Raw genomic sequence first — 23,850 nt, 5'->3', positions numbered from 1 at the left:
TATGCATTTCAGTTTTTTCATTATAGAATGAGGGTCTTCTGCCTGGTCATCTTTAGTTCCCTTTCAACTGTGATGTTCCTGTGATGCTGAATAACTGGCAGCGATACGTAGAGTTATGTTGCGTGCAAGAGTCTGTTGGCAATCAAAAGTCCAGATCCTTCAGGATTAACTAAAGGCCTAAATCCTAATGGTCAGTACCACAGTATTCTTGCCTTGTGAGATTAGACTCTGAAACAGATGGGCGATGCAGTAAACCTCATCCAGGGGAGAAACTGGCTTCTAGGTTTTTTAAAGGAAATTTTTAGCAACCCTCCTGTGTCCTCAGACCTTCCCTACAGATACAGCCTGGTCTGTCTCCACAGAGAGGTAGGGAAAGCAGCCAAGAGGACTTTGCTTTGGCTCACTGTTATCTTTCTGGCATCCACGTGCATGTCTTACTAGGCATCCCAAATGTAACTTGGCTCAATCAAAATTCTCAGTTCCACGCCTCACTACTCCTACCTTCACTACATTACCTCCCTCCAAATCTCTTCTTTTTCTGGTATCTGCCAAACTACCTCCAAAATGTACTCCAAATCTTCCAGCACTTGCTGTCTCTGTTGCCACTGCAGTCGTCCTAGACCTTCTCTGGACTACGTGACCATCTAATTGTCTCTGCTTCTGTTCTCCCTCCCAGTCCATTCTCTAGATGATAGTCTGGGGAACTTTTGAAAACATGTGGGATCATATAACTTTCCTGTTTCAAACACTAGTGGCTTCCTGTTGCATTTAGACTTAAAATCTGCATTCTTAATCAGGCCCTACAAGGGTCTGCATGATTTAGGCCAACTCACCTCCCTGTTGTATCTTGAACTACTCTAGTTCTTGTTTACCACATTCCAGCTTACTGCCTGTCTTTATGTTCTTCTCGTACTGAGCTCTGTGATTCCATTTCAAGGCATTTGTATTTGCTATTTCCTCAGCCTGGAATGCTCTGCCCTCAGATTTTACAGGGCTTGCATTTCATGACACTTGGGTCTCAGCTCCCTTCCTCATAGAGATCTTCCCTAAGCACTCCATCTAAAGTTGCAGCCACCCCCATCACTGACTATAATGTCATTTTTAAAAATAGTACGTCACTACCTGAAAATCTTAATTTATATACTTACAGGTTTGTTTGCCTCTTTAGTGCTGGAATATAAAGTAAGCACCATGAGAACAAAGACTTGATCACCACTGATTTCTCCAGTGCTTGGTATATAGTAGGTTCTTAGTATATGTGTGAAGAAATAAATGAATGACTCATAGAAGAGGTTAAAAAGGCCACCTTAGCAACTTCCTCCTGTGAGAAAGCTTATTTGAGTATTTCAAGCTTATATGTTGAATAACCTCACTAGTGTGGTAACAGACTTTTTTACCTCTAAAATTGTTGCTATGACTGTGTATGCACTGCTGCTGCTGCTGCTAAGTCGCTTCAGTCGTGTCCGACTCTGTGCGACCCCATAGATGGCAGCCCACCAGGCTCCCCCATCCCTAGGCAAGAACACCGGAGTGGATTGCCATTTCCTTCTCCAATGCATGAAAGTGAAAGTGAAGTTGCTCAGTCGTGTCTGACTCTTAGCGACCCCACGGACTGCAGCCTACCAGGCAAGAGTACTGGAGTGGGGTGCCATTGCCTTCTCCAGTGTGTATGCACTAGTTGGTATTTTTTTTTGCAGTGTGTGTGCAGTGGGTCCCATTAAAGAGTTATGTAGGAGAAAATGTGAACAGATTGCCAGGAATTTGGTTAAAGACAAGGTGACTGACGGTGGTTGAGACAAGGTAGCAACATGCTGCCACAAAATGTGCTCTGAACAGGTAGTGAAAGACATGGCTTCCAGTCTCTGTTTTCCAAGTGGAATTCTGGTATAACACTAAGATAGAACTTGATAGAAAAATCACACCTCCATCCCAACTGTAGAATTGAGGTTGATTCTTCTGAAGCTTCCTTCCCCCACTCTATTGTGTCATGACCCCAGGATGGTATTATGCATTGATGTTTGCAGCGATGGGCAGGTATATGTACTGCATTGTTTCAGGCATCCAGCTTTTACCTCTAAGGAAAAAATACATTTTCACTTGAATTACGTCTTGTTTTTGCTTAATTTGGCAGGCAAGCAAATAAGACAGTGTCTCCCAAGGCCACATTCTGGAGAGTATTGTTGGTGTGGTATGAGTATGAGAGGCCCTTGGGTTTTCAGTTCAAAGGGAAGGATGAACAGGGCAGCTGTGAGGCAAAAGAAACTTTTCTGTCCTGATAACATTGCAGTACAACATTGAGGAGGCTCCAGGGTAATTAGTGGCTTTTATTGGAGACTTGGAAAGTTCTGTCTAGAAAAACTGAAACAAAGCCTTCCAACCCACTGATGTATAATGGACTAATCCCAAGCATGCATGTAGCCAGAGACATGTTGAGGTAGGAATTGAGGTTTAGACATCTGTTTATTAAAGCTCTAAATCAGGAGATGGTTCTTGGTTTTGCTTGGTTGGTATAAGATATGTTTCATAATGTGATACTTGTGAAAACAAGTAAGCTGCAGTTTGTGCCAGTATAAACAGAACTTTTGTTTTCTTTAGGTTAGAACAGTATGTATTAATATGTGTGTTCAAATACGATGTGACCTTTTAAAAACTGCTTCGTGTAGTCTATTCCTTGAGACTTTGAAATGTATTTGTATATTTAAAACATTTTAGGGGGAGAGGGTCTTAAGGGGGAAAAAGGACTTGGGCCTTGGATGTGGATCAAAAATATTAACACCTCCCTACCTGCCCACCAAAAAAGAGGTTGAGAGCTTTTCTTCACTTAAGAAGAATAAAAAGTTAAATGTTGGTTTTTATCTTTGTCTTGGTATTATAAATGTGTGATTTTGTTAAATTTTTTCTGTTGTACTTGAAAGTTTCTATCCTTTATGGTGGAGTTGTAGGTAAAAATCACAGCATGCTCATGGATTTTGATATTCTGTACTAAAAAGATGAAATTTCTATTTCATTTTTATTCTTAAAAAAATGAACATTTAGTATTAACATATCAGTTTCCATGATTACCTTAAAAACATCAAATATAAATAGATGAAACTCAGAATAATGCTGAGTATAAAGTATAATCCCTATTGAATATTACAAATGTTTAAGATAACTGGTTCCCACAAGAATTGAGCCCCTGAGAATTAGACACTAGAATTAGAAATTAAAATTTCCTAATTTCTGATACCCAGTTTTTCCATTGTTTAAACATACAGGAATAGCTTAGACTGTGTAGTCCCACCTCCACTCCTCTGGACTGATAATACATACGTCTTGGATATCTTGAGCACTAGATGTCGCTGTTGTTCCAGCAAGGCACCACCTCATCTTAAGTAAGGAATTGCACCATGTTCCAATACTTATTTATGGACTAATACCTTGTGAAAGCATGAAAGGGAAGGAGAGGAGGCAGTTGGTGAAGAGAACAAAAGAAATTGACAAACCTTGGGAGCCATAGATTGACATCAAACTTGAAAACAGTATGTAACAAATGAACTGGTTGTTTTATGCTTTTAAACAGCTTTTCAGTCCTTGTGTTGTATTGTCTATGCACAGGGGTTTCTCATTAAAATCACCCTCGGAGTGTTTAATACAGGTTCCTGGGCCTTTGGAAGTCCTCATTCAGTAAGTAGGTTTGGGACAGGGGAGGGACCCTGTTTTTTAAGTGAGCCTTAAGATGATTCTGATGTCTTACATCCACAGAATAGGAGTTAGTCTTCATAATATCTAAAGCTGAATGCTACTGATAGTCATAGGACACTCTGCAAAATTTTATTTTATCCTTAGAGGGAAATCAAATAATTTTTCTGCATTCAGGGGAGCTACACTTTTTTCTGTTGGATTCTTCAGGATCTTCGTTTTCCCCAACAAGTATGATATTGGCCATGTTTTTGGTAATAGCACGTGCTCTGGTCATCCTCAGGATTTTCTTTGGGAATCAAAGGGAGAAACATTGCTTCTCTGTATTATTTTGGGCTTGCTTTGCCATCTTCCTCCTCAGTTCAGTTCAGTCGCTCAGTCGTGTCCGACTCTTTGAGACCCCATGAATCACAGCACGCCAGGCCTCCCTGTCCATCACCATCTCCCGGAGTTCACTCAGACTCACGTCCATCGAGTCCGTGATGCCATCCAGCCATCTCATCCTCTGTCGTCCCCTTCTCCTCCTGCCCCCAATCTCTCCTAGCATCAGAGTCTTTTCCAATGAGTCAACTCTTTGCATGAGGTGTCCAAAGATCTTCCTCCTAGTCATCTTCATTTCTCTTTAAATCAGCTGGATTTGACTGGCAGAATAAAGGTGGGGGGGCTTTTTTTTTTCCTTTGGCAGTGCTTCTTGGCATGTGGAATCTTAGTTCCCCAACCAGGGATTGAATCTATCCCCCTGCAGTGGAAACATGGAGTCCTAAACACTGGACTGAAAGAAAAGTCTGGGGAGGGCATTTTTTAAATAAGTAGGCCAAACATTCCATGGCAGAGCTGAAGTGCTCGTCTTGATTTATCACTGTCCTGCTATAGCTCTTCTTTTTACTTAGTTTCATCCTTAACCTGTAACTCACAGTAATCTCAACAAGGTTGGAATTTCTTCAGAAAACAAGAAGGAAGTGGAGAAGAAAGCTGTGAAACCCATAGAAACCAAGAACAAGTTCTCCCAGGCAAAGCTGTTGGCAGGAGCTGTGAAGCATAAGAGGTCAGCCTGCATTCACACGACTTTAATCTCCCTCTGACTGTGTGCCCCAAGATGCCAGAGTAATGGTAGTCAGAACAGAGTTACCTAAGCACAGGGCTTGGTGAAGTTCCTTGTGGCCCTCCCTCGCTCCCCTGTCAGATTTGGTGTTTTCTGACACCTTTGACCTTGTTGTCTCTGTTCATTCAACATAATAACCACTCTTCATTAGACACTTAAGTACTTTCGGTGCAGGTGATATTTTATTCCTCTATGAAGTACAGAGACTGAGAATCTCAGAGGTTGAGAACCTTTGTCCAAAGTCAAAAAGTAACGGGAGAGGTGGAATTCAACATTTGAGCATCTGTGTTTCTAGGCAAACAAGGTAGCAAGTTCTGTGGAAGGACTTATATAGGGTGTAATGAGAGCAGGGAGGATAGCATATTAAAAAGCAGAGACATTACTTTGCCAACAAAGGTCCATCTAGTCAAGACTGGTTTTTCCAGTGGTCTTGTATGGATGTGAGAGTTGGACTGTGAAGAAAACTGAGCACCAAAGAATTGATGCTTTTGAATTGTGGTGTTGGAGAAGACTCTTGAGAGTCCCTTGGACTGCAAGGAGGTCCAACCAGTCCATCCTAAAGGAGATCAGTCCTGGGTGTTCATTGGAAGGACTGATGCTAAAGCTGAAACTCCAGTACTTTGGCCACCTCATGCGAACACTTGACTCATTGGAAAAGACTCTGATGCTGGGAGGGATTGGGGGCAGAAAGAGAAGGGGACGACAGAGGATGGGATGGCTGGATAGCATCACCAACTCGATGGACATGAATTTGAGTGAACTCTGGGAGTTGGTGATGGACAGGGAGGCCTGGCGTGCTGCGATTCACCAGGTCGCAGAGTCGGACATGACTGAGCGACTGAACTGAACTGAATGAGAGCAGGGAGGAGAAATAACTGCCTGGAGTGGGTATATGTGACTTGTGTTGGGGAAGTTAAGGAAGGCATTAGAAAGGTGACTGATTATATAGGACTATGAGGGCTTTAATAGGCAGACAAGAAGAGCGGAACATCTCAGGCTGGGAGAAGAGCTGGGTCAAAGGCCCTGAGGTCTGTAAGAAGGTGGCAGCTGGGACAGGGTTACACACCTGGCTGGAACTCTGCTTGTTTGATGTGGGGTGGCAGCACTTCCTAGAGGTTTTGGTAAGTTCTCTGTTGTTTGTTCCTCCCCTTTCAAACCCTGAAATGACACCAAAGTGATTAAATTTGGTCATTTCAATTTGACCAACTCTACTATAAGCAAAATGATACTAAGCTGAAGTGCAGTCTGTTAGGAAAATCAATATGGTATTTTGGCAGCCAGCCACATGTTTTGAAGAAAGTGCTTTGATGGAGTTTTGTGGTTTGTAAAACACTGAATGCTGGAACAATTTCCTGGAACCATTGCTCGCAACATTTTTTACATGTAAAAATGTCATCATGGCATAGCAGCAAAGGGGAGGCGTTATCAGAGGCCTGAAAAGGGCCAGTTACCCAAGCCATGGATTTTTTCCTGTCAACTTTTCATAGAAAGTTGCTTGCCGGGTCCAGTATCCTTGGGGATTTGGACTTGGGTGGGTTGTACTGGGCTGCACCAAGAGGGGGGGTCTCTAGGTAGTCCGTCAGTGTCTCTAGTGCCTTGCTTCTAGCAGAATGGGTGTTGTGAGTATCTCTCCTAGTCCTTGTGCTGTGCTGTGCTTAGTCGCTCAGCTGTGTCGGGCTCTTTGCGAACCCATGGGCTGTACCCGCCAGACTCCTCTGTCCATGGGGATTTTCCAGGCAAGAATACTGACGTGGGTTTCCATGCCTTCCTCCAGGGGATCTTCCCAACCCAGGATCAAACCCAGGTCTTTACCATCTGAACCACCAGGGAAGCCCCTCCTAGTCCTTATATACCACTTTTATTAGATATCCTTTATTGTTGTTTTGTGCAGCAAGGTAGTAAATGATTCTCCTGGGGCAGGTGTTCCTAATCTACCCAGCTTTGGGTTTATTAGAGTCACCTGGGAGTTTGTTAATCCTGTGGATTGCCTCACACTGATGCTGGCTCAGTATCGAGTGAGGTCTGGGAGTCTAAGTTCGTGGATGACTCTAATGCTCAGTGAAAGTCTGATGCCTGATGAGTGTATGAAGAGAGAGAGAAGTCGCTCAGTCATGTCTGACTCTTTGCGACCCCATGGACTGTAGCCTCCATGCATGCGATTGTCCAGGCAAGAGTACCGGAGTGGGTTGCCATTTCCTTCTCCAGAGGATCTTCCTGACCCAGGGAGCAAACCCAGGTCTCCTGCATTGCAGGCAGACACTTTACCGACTGAGCCACCGGGGAAGCAAGCATAGTAATAAAACAAGAGCCTGTGAACCCCTCACTCATCTTAAGACCTAGAGCATTAGTGATACCGAGTCTGCCTCTGTGCTCTTCCCCATTCTGTCTCCCTGCCTTGTCACCTCACACCACTTTCCTAAGTCTAGTTCAGCATTCTTTAGTCTTTCTTAGTCGGGTTCTTTTTTTGCTTCCTATGTAGGTATCCATGAACCATATAATAACTTGCTTATTTTTGAACTTTATTAAAAATGATTTCATGTCAATACACCATCTTCTGTGAATTTGGCTTTTCGCTCAGATTGTTTCTGTGACTAAGACAGTTTTGTGTATGTGCAGCTGTAATTCATTCACTTTCACTGCTGTATAATAGTGCATTATTTGAGATATCAAACTTTGTTCATTCTCCTGTGACTGAATGTTTGAATTATGACACATGGTGCTGGTGGACAAACTTTGTACATGTGTGCATGTTTCTCTATTATGTGTCCAGTATGATAGCCCCTGACTACCTGTGGCTGTGTAAAGTTAAATTAATTAAAATTAAATTTAAAATGCAGTCCCCTAGCCACAGTAGTCACATTTAAAGTGTTAAATGACTCCATATGGCTTGTTGCTACCCTAGGGGATAGCACAGATACAGCAAAAAAGTGATTTATAAAATAGTATCTCCTTATGGTCTTAATTTGCATTCCCCTGTTAACAAATGTAGTTGACATTTTATATGTTGGTTTGCCATTCATGTGTCCCATTGTCCTAAAAGATCTATTCATTTATATTGCCTTTTTTTTTTTACTGTGTTATTTGTAATTTTCTTACTGATTCACAGGCTTTTTTTTTTTTTTAACATTTTTTTCTACAGTTTAAGCTAACCTTTTTAATTTTAAAATGGTCATATATATTCAGTTTTAAGATGGTCAGTTTTAAAAAACTGGTATGTAATTGATGTATAACAGTTTCAAATATGCAACATAATGATTTGATTTGATATATATATATATATAGTGAAATGATGGCCACGATAAGTCTAGTTGACATAGTTACACAACCATACATAGTTACACAACCATACATAGTTACACAACCATACATAGTTACACACTTTTTCCTTGTGATGAGAACTTCTAATATCTACTCTTAGCAGCTTTCAAATATACAATAGTATATCATTAACTATATTCATTATAATGTACATTATATTCTCAGAACTTATCTTTTTGATAGAAGGTACATTCTTCTCAGGGATGTCGTGTCTATTTTTGGCCACTTCATTCTTCTATATAAATTTTAGATGTAGTTTTAAGTTCTTTAACAGTCCCTATTGGGATTTTTATTGGAATGGTATTAAATTGCTTGATAAATTTATGGAGAAATCAGATCTTTATGTTTTTGAGCCTTTATTCATGGTTTATATCTACATTTGTTTGTTTCCTTTAGTTAAAGTCATTCAGTAAAGTCTTAAGAGTTTTGTTGTTTTTTTTCAAAGATGGTGTACATGTCTTTGATTAGATTTATTCCTAGGTATTTTATATTTTTTTGTTGCTGGTAAATAAAAATGCATTTTAGTATATTTGTATGCAGCCACCCAACTTTTATTAACTTTACTGATAATTCTTATCAACTATAATAATTTATTGGTGGACTCTCTGAAATTTCTATGTAGGAAGTCACTAAATGATGAGTTTTTTCCTTATACCTTTTAATTCCTTTTTCTTATTGAGCTGGTTGGGACCGCCAGCAAAATACTAGAACAATTCCTGTGCACATCCTTGTTTTATCTCTAATTTTAAACTGAATGCTTATAACTTTTCACTGCTAAGGATGGTATTTATAGTTCTGTTCCTAGTTTAAGAGGGTTTTTTTTTTTTTTGTAGCCATGAATTATTAAATCTTGTCAGTTTTTTCCTGCTTTTGAATTGATAAAATAAATTTTTCTTTTTTACTGTTACAGTGAAAAAATAGATTTTTCTGATGTTGCATTCCTGGTGATAAACCCAACTTGCAGTGATATATTTTCTTCTCTTTTTTTAAACTTTGCTGGATTTTGTTTGCTAATGTTTTGTATAGGTTGTTGCATTTTTGATCATGATTGAGACTGGCCTGTACTTTTTCCCCCCACTTTATCTGATTTTGATGTGAAAATTAAATCTAACTTCACAGAATGATTTAGGGAGTGTTCTTTCTTTTTCTGTTTTCTAGAGCAGTTTGTATAAGATAGTAGTGTTCTTTTGTGAAGGTTTTGTAGAACTCAGTAAAATCACTTTGGGCCCTCTTTTTATTTGGTGACTATAGGACTATCTACCTTTCTCCAGATCTCGTTGAGTCAGTTTTTTTAGTTGTATTTTCTGGGAATTTGTTCATTTTGTCTTTTTTCAAATGCATTAGCTAAATTGTCAGTATTCTTTATTTTTCTAATTGCTCTTGTCCCCTTTTCACCCCAAATATTGATGAGTTGTACTTTTATTCTTATTTTGACTATTTTCTTGAGATGGTAGTCTCTGTTTTATTAGCCTTTTCAAAGCCCTTTTGGGTTTAGTTCTTTTTATTTTTGCTCTTTAATATCGTCTACATTCTTTCTTTGAAATATTCTTTACTTTCTCAAGCTTATACTTTTATTATTTCTGTTACAAACAACTGTCAGATACGAAACTTAATTAATTTTCAGCTCCTTTTCAGTTATAGGCATCTAAAGCTATAGTTTTTCCTCACCTTTCATTGTGTACAATTTTGTTTCCAAGTAAGTATTTTAAAATATCCATTTTGATTTCTTTCTTGACTCATGACTTAAAGACATTTTAAAAAATTTCCAAACATACTGAGGTAGTTCACTTCAGTTCAGGAAGTAGCTCAGTCGTGTCTGACTCTTTGCGACCCCATGAACCGCAGCACGCCAGGCTTCCCTGTCCATCACTACTGGGATACACTGAGATATACCAAGATACTGAGGTAACTTAACCGTATTTCATTGATTCTAAGATGAATCTTCTTCCCCCCACATTTTAATACCTTGTAATCAGTGATGGCCTGGAGTCTCTGAAATATAATCTTTCGTTATCAGTTTCTTCTTTAATTGCATTGTGGTTTCACTGCAGTCGCTCAGTCGTGTCTGACTCTTTACGACCCCATGAATCACAGCACGCCAAGCCTCCCTGTCTATCACCAACTCCCGGAATCCACCCAAACCCATGTCCATCGAGTCGATGATGTCATCCAACCATCTCATCCTCTGTTGTCCCCTTCTCCTCCTGCCCTCAATCTTTCCTGGCATCAGGGTCTTTTCCAATGAGTCTTTCAGTTCAGTTCACCAACCATCTCATCCTCTGTTGTCCCCTTCTCCTCCTGCCCTCAATCTTTCCTGGCATCAGGGTCTTTTCCAATGAGTCTTTCAGTTCAGTTCAGTCACTCAGTCGTGTCTGATTCTTTGCGACTCCATGAATTGCAGCACACCAGGCCTCCCTGTCCACCACCAACTCCTGGAGTTTACCGAAACTCTTGTCCATGGAGTCAGTGATGGCATCCAGCCAATTTCTGCCTTAATCGCATTGTGGTTTATATGTACTAATTCTTTTGAAACTACTTAGATTTGCTTTGTGACCTTTTCCCGAGATTAATTTTTGTGTATGTTCCAAGTTAAGGAGAATTTGTGTTATGTGATTGTTCTGGGTCGTATGTAGGTGCAACAAAACAAACTTGTGGATTGTATTGTCAAATCTTCTGTGTCTTTAGTATTTGTCTGCTTGTTTTATTAGTACTTGAGGGGAGTATTTTGAAATCTCCCATTATTGTAATGATTTGATTTTTCTTCAGATTCTATTGAATATATTTTTAAGCTCTTTAATTAGAAGCATAGATGTTTGGGATTGTTATTTCTTTGTAGTGATTTAAACTTTGTTTCATTATAAACTAACCTTCTTATCCCTTGTAATACTTTTGGTTTTAAAGTCTGTTTTCTTAATATAGGTGCTCCAGCCTTCTTTGGGTTAGTATTAGCTATGCTGACTCTTTTTCCATTCCTTTTCTGTAAATCTTTCTAGGTCATAAGTTGTTTGTTTTGCTTCTGTTAAGTTTTTAGTTAATCATAAATAGCTGACTTGAAATCATCTGTTAAACTCTCTTTAAAGGTAGGCTTGGACTTACTAGGGTTTTTTTGTATAGTTTCTGCTATCTTTTCTAAAATTAATTTTTTGGTCATCCCACGTGACTTGCAGGATCTCAGTTCCCAGACCAGGGATTAAATATGGACCATGGCAGTGAAAGCCTGGAATCCTAGCCACTAGACCACCAAGGAACTCTGCAGTTTCTACTATCTAATGTTATTTGTCTTTTTACTTGAAAACTCTTTTCCTTATATTCTTTTTATTAAAATTTTTGATTATAATTGTAAAATTTTTAATTCTTTTTTTCTTTCTATTAGTTCGGATTTATGTATTCTGTTTCTGTTCTTTTGTGCCTTAAGTTGGCAATTTACCAGGAATACTTAGCAAAACCATAGAGTGAATAGCTGTCTTACTTGCCCACAGAAGTATCCATAGATCCTAGAACTTTTAGCCACAATAACCTCCTTGCTTCCTTACACGCTGTCCAGGACTTTAGTATGGTCATGTTTAATGCCACAAATTAGATGTTGTTTTTTATATAGACATCTAAATATAAATGTTTATTTAGATTTGTATTGGTCAGTGTCTTTGTTCACCATCTCTTCCTTTTGGGATTAAGGCCTTCCTTCTAGGACCATTTTCTTCCTCTTTGAATTGCATTCTTTTTTTTCTCACTGTCCTAAATTGTTTAATAGGTACAAATTTACAAACGTTACATATATTAGTAGTAATGGTGGACCTGGAGAACATTGTGCATTTTCTGAGCCACATGGTGAGAGAAGTACATTCTTTAGATAATCTTTTAGTGAAGGTATTTTGGGTGACGTTCAGACTCGTTAGCATGTCACTAAAGATACTTCCTTTAGTCTTTAATAACTACATTTTTGTCATTTATAAACATGTCCAGATATTCTTGAAATCGATCTGTGGTTCTAACCAAGATGAATGATGACAATAAAGAATCTGACTTTTAAGTGATACTCGAGGATATAATACTTCACCCCTTGAATTGGTCAGAGGTTTAAATTCTTTATAACAATAATTTAATTGTTCTCTAAAGCAATTGTCCTTGAATTAAAAAAAAAATTAAAAAATATATAATTGGAAAAATATATATATAATTGGAAGGAGGTTAAGAAGCTGAAATGAAGAGTTTTCAGATCATCTCAGCTCCTTGAGGCTACCTAAAACCCATATAAAATGGTTTTTGGAGCTCCTGATTCCCAAAGCTTTGATCCCTAAGATTTGACCTAGCTCAAATCACGTATTTTGTTTGTTTGTTTGTTTGTTACAGTTCAGAGAGTGGAAACAGTGTGAAAAGACTGAAATCGGACCCTGACCCAGATGACAAGAATCAAGGTGGGTGGCAGCTTTCATATCATTCTTTACCCATCATACACACGAACCATGGTAAAAGGCTGGAATGCATTGTATCTGCGGAGGAACGTGTGTATCCCCGAGCAAACCTACCTAAACTTACCAAGCCATTTTAAACCATGCGGGATTTAAACCTAGGATTATATCAGCTGCCCAACAAAGTAATATGTGACACCATGGAACTGATAAATGATAGTTGTGTTCTCTCAGGAGTGCTAACAGAGCCAAAGCCCTGGTGATATGAACCTCTGTTCACAAAGGGTTTTTCTCTTTCTCCCTTAAATGTCAAGTTTCTTCTTTTTACCTGGCTGGCTACCAGTGAGAGGTAGAATACCTGGCTCCTTCTGTTGGTTGGATTGGGTTGGACCAAGAGGCTAAATAGTTTCTAAAGAGTATACTTTCTTTGGTGGTTTCTTTCATGTGATCAAATCTGGTACTGTATTAAGTGGCACCAAGTTATAAGTGAGAGTGAGTGTTACTCAGGACTGAATCAGGGATAAGAAATTCAAGAGTGTTTTCAGTTCTTCTGACTTCCTGTGGAATTGAGGCTCTGAACTGAACTCAAAGGGTCGTCATTGAAACAGGGCTTACATTTATTTCTCTTTTATTTTTTATTTTTTTACAATACTGTATTGGTTTTGCCATACATTGACATGAATCCACCACAGGTGTACATGAGTTCCCAACCCTGAACCCCCCTCCCATCACCCTCCCCATTTCATCTTTCTGGGTCATCCCAGTGCACCAGCCCCAAGCATCCTGTATCCTGTATCGAACCTAGACTAGCAATTCGTTTCTTACATGATAGTATACATGTTTCGTTGCTATTCTCCCAAATCATCCCACCCTCTCCCTCTCCCACAGAGTCCAAAAGTCTGTTCTTTACATCTGTGTCTCTTTTGCTGTCTCGAATATAGGGTTATCATTACCATCTTTCTAAATTCCATATTTATGTGTTAGTATACTGTATTGGTGTTTTTCTTTCTGCCTTACTTCACTCTGTATGATATTTTAAAATATATTTTTTCTTTCAAAAATTAATGGATATTTTAAAATACATATATACTGAAGTCCAATAATAGTGGGCTGTTGCTGATACCTTTTTGTTCTAGAATTTACTTGTGAAAAGGATCTTCAGTGAAGAACTTTCCTTCTCCCTATATGTCCTCTTCCATCTAATTCTCCTTCCCAGGGGGAAATACGTTTTTTGCATGTATATCTGGATATATGTGTAGAGCCAGATTATTCTATGTGTGTGTCAGTTCAGACACTCAGTCTTGTCCGACTCTTTGCGACCCCATGAATCGCAGCACGCCAGGCCTCCCTGTCCATCACCAACTCCCGGAGTTCACTCAAACTCACGTCCATCGCGTCAGTGATGCCATCCAGCCATCTCATCCTCTGTTGTCCCCTTCTCCTCCTGCCCCCAATCCCTCCCAGCTCTTTTCCAATGAGTCAAGTGTTTGCATGAGGTGGCCAAAGTATTGGAGTTTCAGCTTTGGCATCAGTCCTTCCAAAGAACACCTAGGACTGATCTCCTTTGAAATGGACTGGTTGGATCTCCTTGCAGTCCAAGGGACTCTCAAGAGTCTTCTCCAACACCACAGTTCAAAAACATCAATTCTTTGGCACTCAGCTTTCTTCACAGTCCGACTTTAACGTATAGGCAATTACAAATATGCTCTTTTTTAAAAAAGTGTTATTATAGCTAACTTAAAACATATTTAGATATTGAGATAAATGGTATGATGAACCCCATCATGTACTTTCAATTTTTAACATGCCAATTTTCTTTTCTTTTTAAAGAAAGTTTTATTTTCTTATTCTTTATTTTGGCTATGCCACATGACTTGTGGGATCTTAGTTTCCCATTTGCTGTGGCTAAGACTTTCAATACTGTGTTGAAGAGAAGTGGTGAGAGTGGGTATCCTTGTCTTGTTCCAGATTTTTAGCAGAAAGGTTTTCAGCTTTTACCATTGAATATTATATTGGTTGTGGTTTTGTCATAAAAGCATTTTATTATGTTGCGATATGTTCTTTCTATACTCACTTTTGCAAGGGTTTTCATCATGAATGGATGTTGATTTTTATCAAATACTTTTTCTGCATCTGTTGAGATGATCACGTTGGTTTTGTCCTTTCTTTTGTTGGTGTGGTGAATCACGTTGATTTCAATACACTGAACCATTGTCATGACCCTGGAATGAATTCAGCTTGAGTCGTGGTGTATGACCTTTTTTATGTGTTTTTGGATTCTGTTTGCTAGTTTGAGAATTTTTGTGTCTATATTCATCAAAGTTACTGGCCTATAACTTCCGTTCTTGGTAGTGTCTTTGGTTTTGATATCAGGATGATGGCTTCATAGATGTCTTTGGTAGTGTTCCTTCCTCCTCAGTCTTTTGGAAGAGTTTGAGAAGGATAGGTGTAAGTTTTTCTTTGTATGTTTGTAGAATTCCCCAGTGAAGTCATACGGTTCTGGACTTTTGTTTGTAGGGAGTTTTTTTATTACAGATTCGGTTTCTAGTGATTGGTCTGTTCAAGTTATCTGTTTCTTCTTGGTTCAGTTTTGGTGGACTGTATGTTTCTAGAAAGTAGTCCATTTCTTTGAGGTTGTCAGATTTGTTGGCATATAATTGTTCATAGTATTCTCTTATGGTTTTTTGTATTTTTGTGGTATCTGTTGTGATTTCTCCTCTTTTATTTCTTATTTATTTGGGTCTTCTCTCTTTTCGTCTTATTGAGCCTGCCCAGAGGTTTGTCAATTTTGTTTACCCTTTCAAAGAACCAGCTCTTGGTTTTATTCTTTTTTTTCCTATTTTTAAATCTCTTTTATTTATTCCCTCTCTGATCTTTATTCTCTTCTTCCTTCTGCTGACTTAAGTTTTGTTTGTTCTCTCTCGCATTCTTTTAGGTGGTGGGTTAGGCTGTTTGGTTTATATTGTCTTGAAGGCCTGTATTGCTATGAACTTTCTAAGAGCTGCTTTTTCTGCATCCCATGGATTTTGTGTGGTTGTGTTTTCATTCTCATTTGCCTCAAGATATTTCTTTAATTTCTTCCTAGATTTCTTTGCTGATCCATTGGTTTTTTAGTCATGTTATTTAGCCTTCCTGTAATTTTTTTTTCTTGTTTCTTTTTCTGTGGTTGGTTTTTAGTTTTATATACCCTTGTGGTCAGAAAAGATGCTTGAAGTAATTTCTATACTCTTAAATTTGTTTAAGCTTTTTTGTGTTTAATCCTAGAGAATGTTCTATGTGGACTTGAAAAGAATGTGTATTCTGCTTTGGGGGGATGTAATGTTCTGAAGATATCAATTAAGTCTAAATGCTCTATTGTATCATTTAGGATCTCTGTTGCCTTTTTCTGTCTCAAAGATGTGTCCATTGATGCTGAGTGGGGTGTTTAAAGTCTCCTACTATTGCTGTATTCCTATCATTTTCTCCCTTTTTATGTTATTTATGTATTTGGTTGCTCCTATATTGGGTGCATACATGTTGACAAGTGTAATATCCTCTCCTTATATTGATCTGTTTATCATTATATAGTGTGCTTCTTTATCTTTGTTTATAGCCTTTGTTTTAAAATCTATTTTGTCTGATATAAGTATTGCTACCCTTGCTTTCTTGTAGTTCCCATTTGCATGAAATAACTTTTTCCGTTTCTTCACTTTTAATCTGTGGGTGTCCTTTGTCCTAAGGTGGGTCTCTTGTAGGCAGCATGTTGTAGGCTTTTGTTTTTTTTTAATCCAGTCTGCCACTCTGTGTCTTTTGATAGAGCACTTATTCATTGACATTTAATTATTGATAGATATGTATTCATTGCCATTTTAAACTTTGTTTTCCTGTTGATTTTATTTCTCTTCCTCTTTTTTGTTTTTCCTTTTGTCCATTATGCTTATGTTCTCTTCTTTTTGGATTTTGTGAATCTGTTGTAGGTTTTTGATTTGTGGTTGCCCTGTTTTTCAAGTATGTTAACCCCTTCTTTATCTTCTTGCTTTCGACTGGTGGCCATGTAGACTCAAACACATTATATATATTTTAAAAAATCCATGTTTTCTTACTTTCCTCTCCCACATTTTATGATTTTGATGTCCTCTGTTGCATCTTCATGGTCATCCTTTTGCTGTTTATTGTGGTTATCATGGCAGAGAAAGTTTTAAATATTTTAAAATCTGTGTAATGTCTTACTTAAGTGATTTATTTCCCGTTGTGATTTTTTCCTCCCTATAGATTCTTACTACTTTTCTATTTTGAGCTGACCTTTCAGTATTTCTTTTTTTAAGACAGGTTTAGTATTGCTGTATTCTTTTACTTTTTGCTTATCTGAGAAATTCTTCCTCTCTCCCTCTGTTCTGAATGATAATCTTGCTGGGTTGAATATCCTAGGTTGCAGATATTTCCTTTTCTGGAGTTCAAATATATCTTGCCATTCCCTTCTGGCCTGCATTGTTTCTGTAGAGAAATTAGCTGATAGCCTTATAGGTGTTCCCTTGTAATTAATTTTATTTTTCTTTTGCTCCCTTTAGAATCCTCTTTATCTTCAGCTTATGCTATTTTTATTATAATACATTTTGATGTAGGTCTGTTAGGGTTTATCTTGTTTGGGACCTTCTGTGTTTCCTGTATCTGGATATCTTTTTTTTTTTCTTTTGGTTTGAGAAGTTTTCAGCCATAATTTCTTCAAGTACATTTTCAATCTCCCTTTCTTTTTCTTCTCCTTATGGGATCCCTATTATGCTTTATATTATCCCGTAGGTCTCTTAAATTGCTTCCTCTTTTTTTTAATTTGCAGTTCTAATTGAGTGATTTCCATTATTTTTTCTTCTAGATCACATCCATTTTTCTGCATTATTCATTCTGCTTTTCTTAGCCTTTAGTTCAGCTTTTATCTCGTCAAATGAATTCTCTAATTTTTCTTGGCTCCTCCTCGTCGTTTCTAATTCCTTTTTGTAGTAATCTATATTTCTGTTGATATTCTTAATTCCTTCAGTATTTTCATTATCTCCATTTTGAACTTGGTGTCTGTCAGACTGAAGAGGTCTGTTTCATTGTTTGCTCTTTTAAGGGGAATTCTCTTGATCTTTAATTGGGAGTGATTCCTCTGCTTCCTCATTTTACTTACATTTCTCTTGCTCTATGAATTTAGGAGAAGCAATTACCTACTGTAGTCTTGGAGGCCTATTTTTATGTGGGAACAACCCTTTGTAGCCTGCGTGGGTTTAATTTTTTTTGATGTGAGGGCTGTTTTTAGTATTGGATGCCTGCCACCTCTTTCCTTAGTGTATGCTGGCATTGTCCCCTTGAGAGGAGGTGTGACTGATATTGTGGTGACTGGAGCCGGCACTGGATATTGAGCGTGGCCTCCCTTTTGCTCTCTGGTTGTCACTGCCCTGTCTGGGGCAGGATCTGCTCCCTAGTTGTTGGAGTAGAAGCCCCCAGCTCTATTTCTGAGCTGCATTTCTTTTTAAAAATCTATTTATTTATCTTCTTTTTGGCTATGTTGGGTCTTTGTTGCTGTGAATGGGCTTTCTCTAGTTGTGGTGAGATGGGGCTACTCTCTAGTTGTGGTACACGAGCTGCTCATTGCAGTGGCTTCTCTTGTTATGGAGCACCAGCTCTAAGACGCATGAGCATCAGTCATTGCAGCTCGCGGGCTCAGTAGATATGGCATGGGGGCTTAGTTGCCCTGTGATATGTGGAATCTTCCCAAACCAGAGATCGAACCCCTGTCCTTGGTATTGCAAGGCAGATCAGGGAAAGCCCCCTGAGCTGCATTTCTGATCTGTGGTGTGAAGTACCTGGGATTAGAGTGTTCCCACTGGGAGAGGAGTCACTGAGTATTTTCTGTTAGAGCTGATCACCTGTGTGTGCTGTGCTGTGTCACTCTTCACCTGTTGTGGGCTCACAAAGTGTACTGTCGTTGGCACCACCCTCTGCCCCACCTCAACTGTGAGTATCCTGGCAGTCGGCCCTGGTGCCTCTCAGGCTTTGTTTTCACAAAGCCTCCAATGCAGATCCACTGAAGTCAGGTCCCAGGACTTCAGTAGTTGCACATCTGGACCCTCTGTGGGAGCTGTGCAGGCAGCTCAGACCCTAGCCCTTCCTGGTCTCAGGAGCAGCAGTTGTCCATTCAGATGTTCCACAGACACTGAATTCACAAAGCCAGCCGTAGAGGTGTAAATCTGTGGTTTGTGCAGTTGTGGGGAAAGATTTCAGCTCTGCTTTCTAAGTCCCGTGATCCCTGGGGGCTCAGCTGTGATTTCAGCCACACCTCTGTTGGGCACCCCACGAGCGTCTACTCCCAGGACTGCTGAGGCAGTGGCCAGCTCGCTGGAGCCTACCTGGGCGGGCCCTCTCCTGGAGGAGAGGAAGCAGGAGCCGGCAAGTGAGGAAAGAGGCTGCAGTGGCAACCCCACCCCCTCTCTTTCACATGCTGATTAACAATGGTGCTTAGCTTCTCTGGTGGCCTAGGATTCTTCCCGTTACACTCCTGGTTTTTGTGCCCTACACTTTACCCCCTTCAAGCTGTCTCTGCACAGTCAACAGCAGTCCTCTCCCTGGGTCTGTCCTCTGGAGCCTGCATTCCAATACCCAGCTCCCATCCATACCAGCAGACATGTGTCTTAGGCTGGAGCATACAGGATGGTGGCACAGACCATCTCTGTAAGTCTCTCTCCTGCCTGCCACTAACTCGTTGTTGTGCTTTCATCTGAGCCTCTTTTTCGTCCCAGGTGACCTCCTTGCTGGTGAGGGGACTTCCCAAGGCACCAGAACTTCTGTTCTCCTTCAGCTCCCTCCCAGGGGTGCAGGACATGTCCCACTTCTTTTCGTTTTCCTTTTGTACTAACTGGTTACCTAGAAATCTGTCTTGTCTTTTCAGGTGTTTGAGATTTTCTGTCAGTGTTCAGTAGGTGTTCTGTGAGATTGTTCCATTTATAGATGTATTCTTGATACATTTGTGGGAAGAGGTGAGTTCCATGTCCTGGTACTCTGCCATTTGAATTCTGATCTGACAATTGGTTTTTTAAAAGTCAGTATCCAAGGAAGGATTAGACATTGTATTTGGTTTACATGGCTTAAAAAAATGATTCAGATATAATTCACATACCATAAAATTCACCCTTTTAAAGGAGACAGTTTAGTGGGTTTTAATAATGTGTATTTATCACCAGTGTCTAATCCCAGAACATTTTGTCATGCCAAAAATGAAGCCCCACCCATGCCCATTAGCAGTTATTCCCTATTCTTCCCTCTCCCGAGCCCTAGCAATCATCAGTCTACTTTCTGTCTCTCTGGATTTGCCTTTTCTGGAAAATTTTATGTAAGTGGAATCATGCAACCTATGACCTTTTGTGTCTGACTTCTTTTCACTTAATATGTTTTCATAGTTCATGCTGTGGCATGTATCAGTACTTTTTACAACTGAATATCCCATTGTATGATACATTTTTGTCCACTCATCAATTGATGAACATTTGGGTTGTTTCCACATTTGGGCTTTTAGGACCCATGCTGTTACGAACATTCATGCCCAAGTTGTGTAAACAGCTATTTTCAATTCTGTTGGGAGTATACCTAGTTGTGGAATTGGCTGGGTCATATAGTAAATCCATGCTTAACTTTTCAGGAGCTGCCAAACTGTTTTCCACAGTCACTGCACCATTTTTATATACCACCAGCAGTATATGTGAGGGTCCAGTTTCTTCACATCCTTATCAATACTCATTACAGAAACTTCTCTGGTGGTCTGGTGGTTAAGACTTTGCATTTCTACACAGGGCGCATGGGTTCCATTCCTGGTCAGGGAACTAAGATCTCACATGTCATATGGCACACAAAAAAAGAAGAATAAAAAAATAGAACACTTGTTACTGTCTTTCTTATACCCATCCTATGGGTATGAAGTGATCGTTTATTATAGTTCTGATTGGAGTTTCCCTAATGACTAATGATGTTGGCATTGTGTACTTAATGACCTTTGGTTTATCTTCTTTGGAGAAATATATACTCATATCCTGAGCCTACTTTAGAATTGGGTTATTTTTCTTTTTATTGCTGAGTTATAAGAGTTCTTTATATGTTCTAGATGCTACACTATTTGTCAGAGAGGTGATTTACAAATATTGTCTCTCTGTGGGTCATATAGAAAGAACATGTGATAATGTTCTTTGGAGCACAAAAGTTTTAAATTTTGATGCCATCAATTTATTTTTCTTCGGTTGCTTGTACTTTTAAGAGTCATATCTAAGAAACTATTGCCTAATTCATGGTCATGAAGATTTACACTTAAATTTTTTTGGAGAGTTTTATAGTTTTAGCTCTTAAATTTTGATCTTTGACCCATTTTGTGTTAGTTTTTTGACTCAAAAGTATGCTGAAAGGACTTCTTCCCTCCACTGAATTGTTGTGACGCTTGTTGAAAATCAGTTGAACAACATGTATGGGTTTGTTTCTGGACTGTCTTTTCTCTTCCATTGATTTATATAGCTGTTCTTACGCTGTCACCACACATTTTTAACTTGTTGTTTGTTTGTGCTCCACGGCTTGTGAGGGCCCAGAGTCCTAACCACTGGACCGTCAGGGAAGCCCCATACGCAGTTTTGATCATTCTGGTCTTGGAAGTTTTGAAACTGGAAAGTGTTAGTCCCACACGTTTGTTCTTTTTCAAGATCATTTTGGCTACTTGAGGTCCTTTACATTTCTGTTTGAATTTTGGGATCAACTAGTCAGTTTCTATGAAAAAGGCAGCTGGGATTTTGATAGGGATTGTTCACATCTGTAGATCAGTTTGGGAATATTGCCATCTTACAGCATCTTAACAGTAGACTAATATGTCTTTTAAGTTTCATTTAACCTGTGGGTTCTTCCTTTTTCTTTATTTTTGTTTCCTTTATATTTTACTTGCAAATAAACTGGGTCTCTGTCTTGTAGAGTTTTTTACCCTCTAGTTTTGCTAATTGCATCCCCATGGTATTCCTTTATACCCTGTGTTTTGTGTAAAATGGTAATTAGATCTAGAGCTTGATCAATTCAAGTTGATTTTTTGGTAAGATTACTTCATATGTTGTTTCGCATTTCCTATCATTATCTTAATTAACATATGCTTCTGTTTGTTGCTTAGTTACCTTGGGAGTCATAGCATACTTATGCATAAAGAGCTTCTTTATTCCTGTTTAAGGCTATGTAATCCATAGTATGGTTGTACCATAGTGTATTAGTTTTTTTTATTGATTAACATTTAGATTGTTTTTATTCATTTTCTAATGTGATGTTTCATTAAATAACCCTGTGCATCCATCGTTTTTTACATAAAATTATTGAGTCAGATATACATTTGTTCAGTTCAGTTCGGTCGCTCAGTCGTGTCCAACTCTTTGCGACCCCATGGATCGCAGCACACCAGGCCTCCCTGTCCATCACCAACTCCCGGAGTTCACTCAGACTCAGGTCCATCGAGTCAGTGATGCCATCCAGCCATCTCATCCTCTGTCGTCCCCTTCTCCTCCTGCCCCCAGTCCCTCCCAGCATCAGAGTCTTTTCCAATGAGTCAACTCTTTGTATGAGGTGGCCAAAGTGTTGGAGTTTCAGCTTCAGCTCATTCCTTCCAAAGAACACCTAGGACTGATCTCCTTTAGAATGGACTGGTTGGATCTCCTTGCAGTCCAAGGGACTCTCAAGAGTCTTCTCCCAACACCACAGTTCAAAAGCATCAATTCTTAGTTTAGATAATATTGTTGAATTGCCCTTGCTAAGAAGTTGTTCCAGTTTATATTCCCATCAGTGATGTAAGAGTTCATTTTAACTGGGATCTTTTTAATACATAGGAAACTTGCTAAACTGTGGCTGCTTAAATAGGGTAAGTATATATACTGTGTGTAAAGTGTCAATAGAAATCTAAAATGTATTACAACTAGTTACCAGGGAGCCCTATATCTGGTGCTTATACACTGATAGGAACTATCTGCATCAGTCAGTGGAAAGGAAAACTTGTGGGCTTCTTTAAACTCTCTAAAGGCAGACAAATTGTGTTTAAGAGCCATCTTTTCTTTGCTATTCTTCTTCCTGCCCTTTCATTCTTATTTTAGAAACTGGACAAGAAATATCCTCTTGCTAGGAGCTAAGGCCCGGTGAGAAGACTGTCCCCTGAAGCTTTAGAGTCTTGACCTTGGTCAATAGAAAGCTTTGTCCCTTGAGTCCCCCAGAAGATAGCTCTGTGGTCCTTATGGAGATTCAGGCTTCCCCACTGGAGGCGCTGGCTTAAGCTCTGAGCAGACCCAGTGAATGTACAAGTTGGCCCCATCTACTCTCATGTCACGCATCTGTCTGAATCCCAGGAATGTTCTCCATTAGTAATTTTCAGCGTCAGTTTAGTATGATAATGTGGTCCTGCAGAAGTTGGCAGGAAACTTCACCAAATGGGTGAGATCGGAGGGCACCATCTTGTTCTCTGTGGGCATTTAACTGCTTTTGGAATGAAATTTGTTAGAGCTGCCATCTCTTTTATTTCTTGAAACTTCCTAGATAATTGGGAGATTTGGTTCTTTCACTTAAACTTTGCTAATGCCATCATGGTCCCGATTCCTTTGGTTACATTTCTGTGGCTGGCTTCCATCTTTCCTTTAGGTCAGCTCTAGTCCTCCACAGGTGCTGTGAACTTGACCCTTCTTTTCTAAAATTCAATTCACCCTTGAAATACTTAATAAAATGACACATCTCACTGAATGCTGCTGAGTCACTTCAGTCGTGTCCGACTCTGTGCAACCCCATAGACAGCAGCCCATCAGGCTTCCCCATCCCTGGGATTCTCCAGGCAAGAACTCTGGAGTGGGTTGCCATTTCCTTCTCCAATGCATGAAAGTGAAAAGTGAAAGTGAAGTTGCTCAGTGGTGTCCGACTCTTAGCCACCCCATGGACTGCAGCCTACCAGGCTCCTCCGTCCATGGGATTTTCCAGGCAGGAGTACTGGAGTGGGGTGCCATTGCCTTCTCCCACACAAATTACTTTTCTGAGTAACTGGTTCATGCCCTTATGATATCAGGGTTTTGTTTTAAACAAAAGTTTCTCACAAAATGCTGAAAGTGTCATTGTATGTGTGAGCATAGTAGTACAATGAATGTTCAGGTAATGAATGAGATATAGTTTGATATTATGTCCTAAATTTTCACATTCTCCTCACTCCCACCTCCAAAATCTAGCCATTTGCAGTGAAACTCTGTAATTCATTTTCCTGCAATCTCACACTTTATGAATGTTGTCCTGCTCTGTGCCCAGGGGATGGGATAGAGAAAAGGGCCCTTACCTTCTGGAGACTTCCAGTCT

At 39.4% G+C, this 23,850-nt stretch overlaps 1 protein-coding gene across 1 annotated transcript in view; it reads left to right on the top strand.

Moving 5' to 3' along the window:
- The window catches only part of PSME3IP1 (proteasome activator subunit 3 interacting protein 1), a 38,240-nt gene that overhangs the window by 12,002 nt on the left and 2,388 nt on the right, over positions 1-23,850 (top strand). Inside the window, exons 5-6 of the mRNA XM_052656181.1 lie at positions 4,596-4,726; positions 12,452-12,516. Of these exons, the coding sequence (XP_052512141.1) occupies positions 4,596-4,726; positions 12,452-12,516 (196 nt within the window). The remainder of the gene's footprint in view (positions 1-4,595; positions 4,727-12,451; positions 12,517-23,850) is intronic.

Source organism: Budorcas taxicolor, chromosome 18 (assembly GCF_023091745.1).
Source record: "Budorcas taxicolor isolate Tak-1 chromosome 18, Takin1.1, whole genome shotgun sequence".
Lineage (NCBI taxonomy): Eukaryota > Metazoa > Chordata > Mammalia > Artiodactyla > Bovidae > Budorcas > Budorcas taxicolor.
Note: the sequence above shows the minus strand (reverse complement) of the source record. Positions and strands in the feature narration are given on the sequence as shown.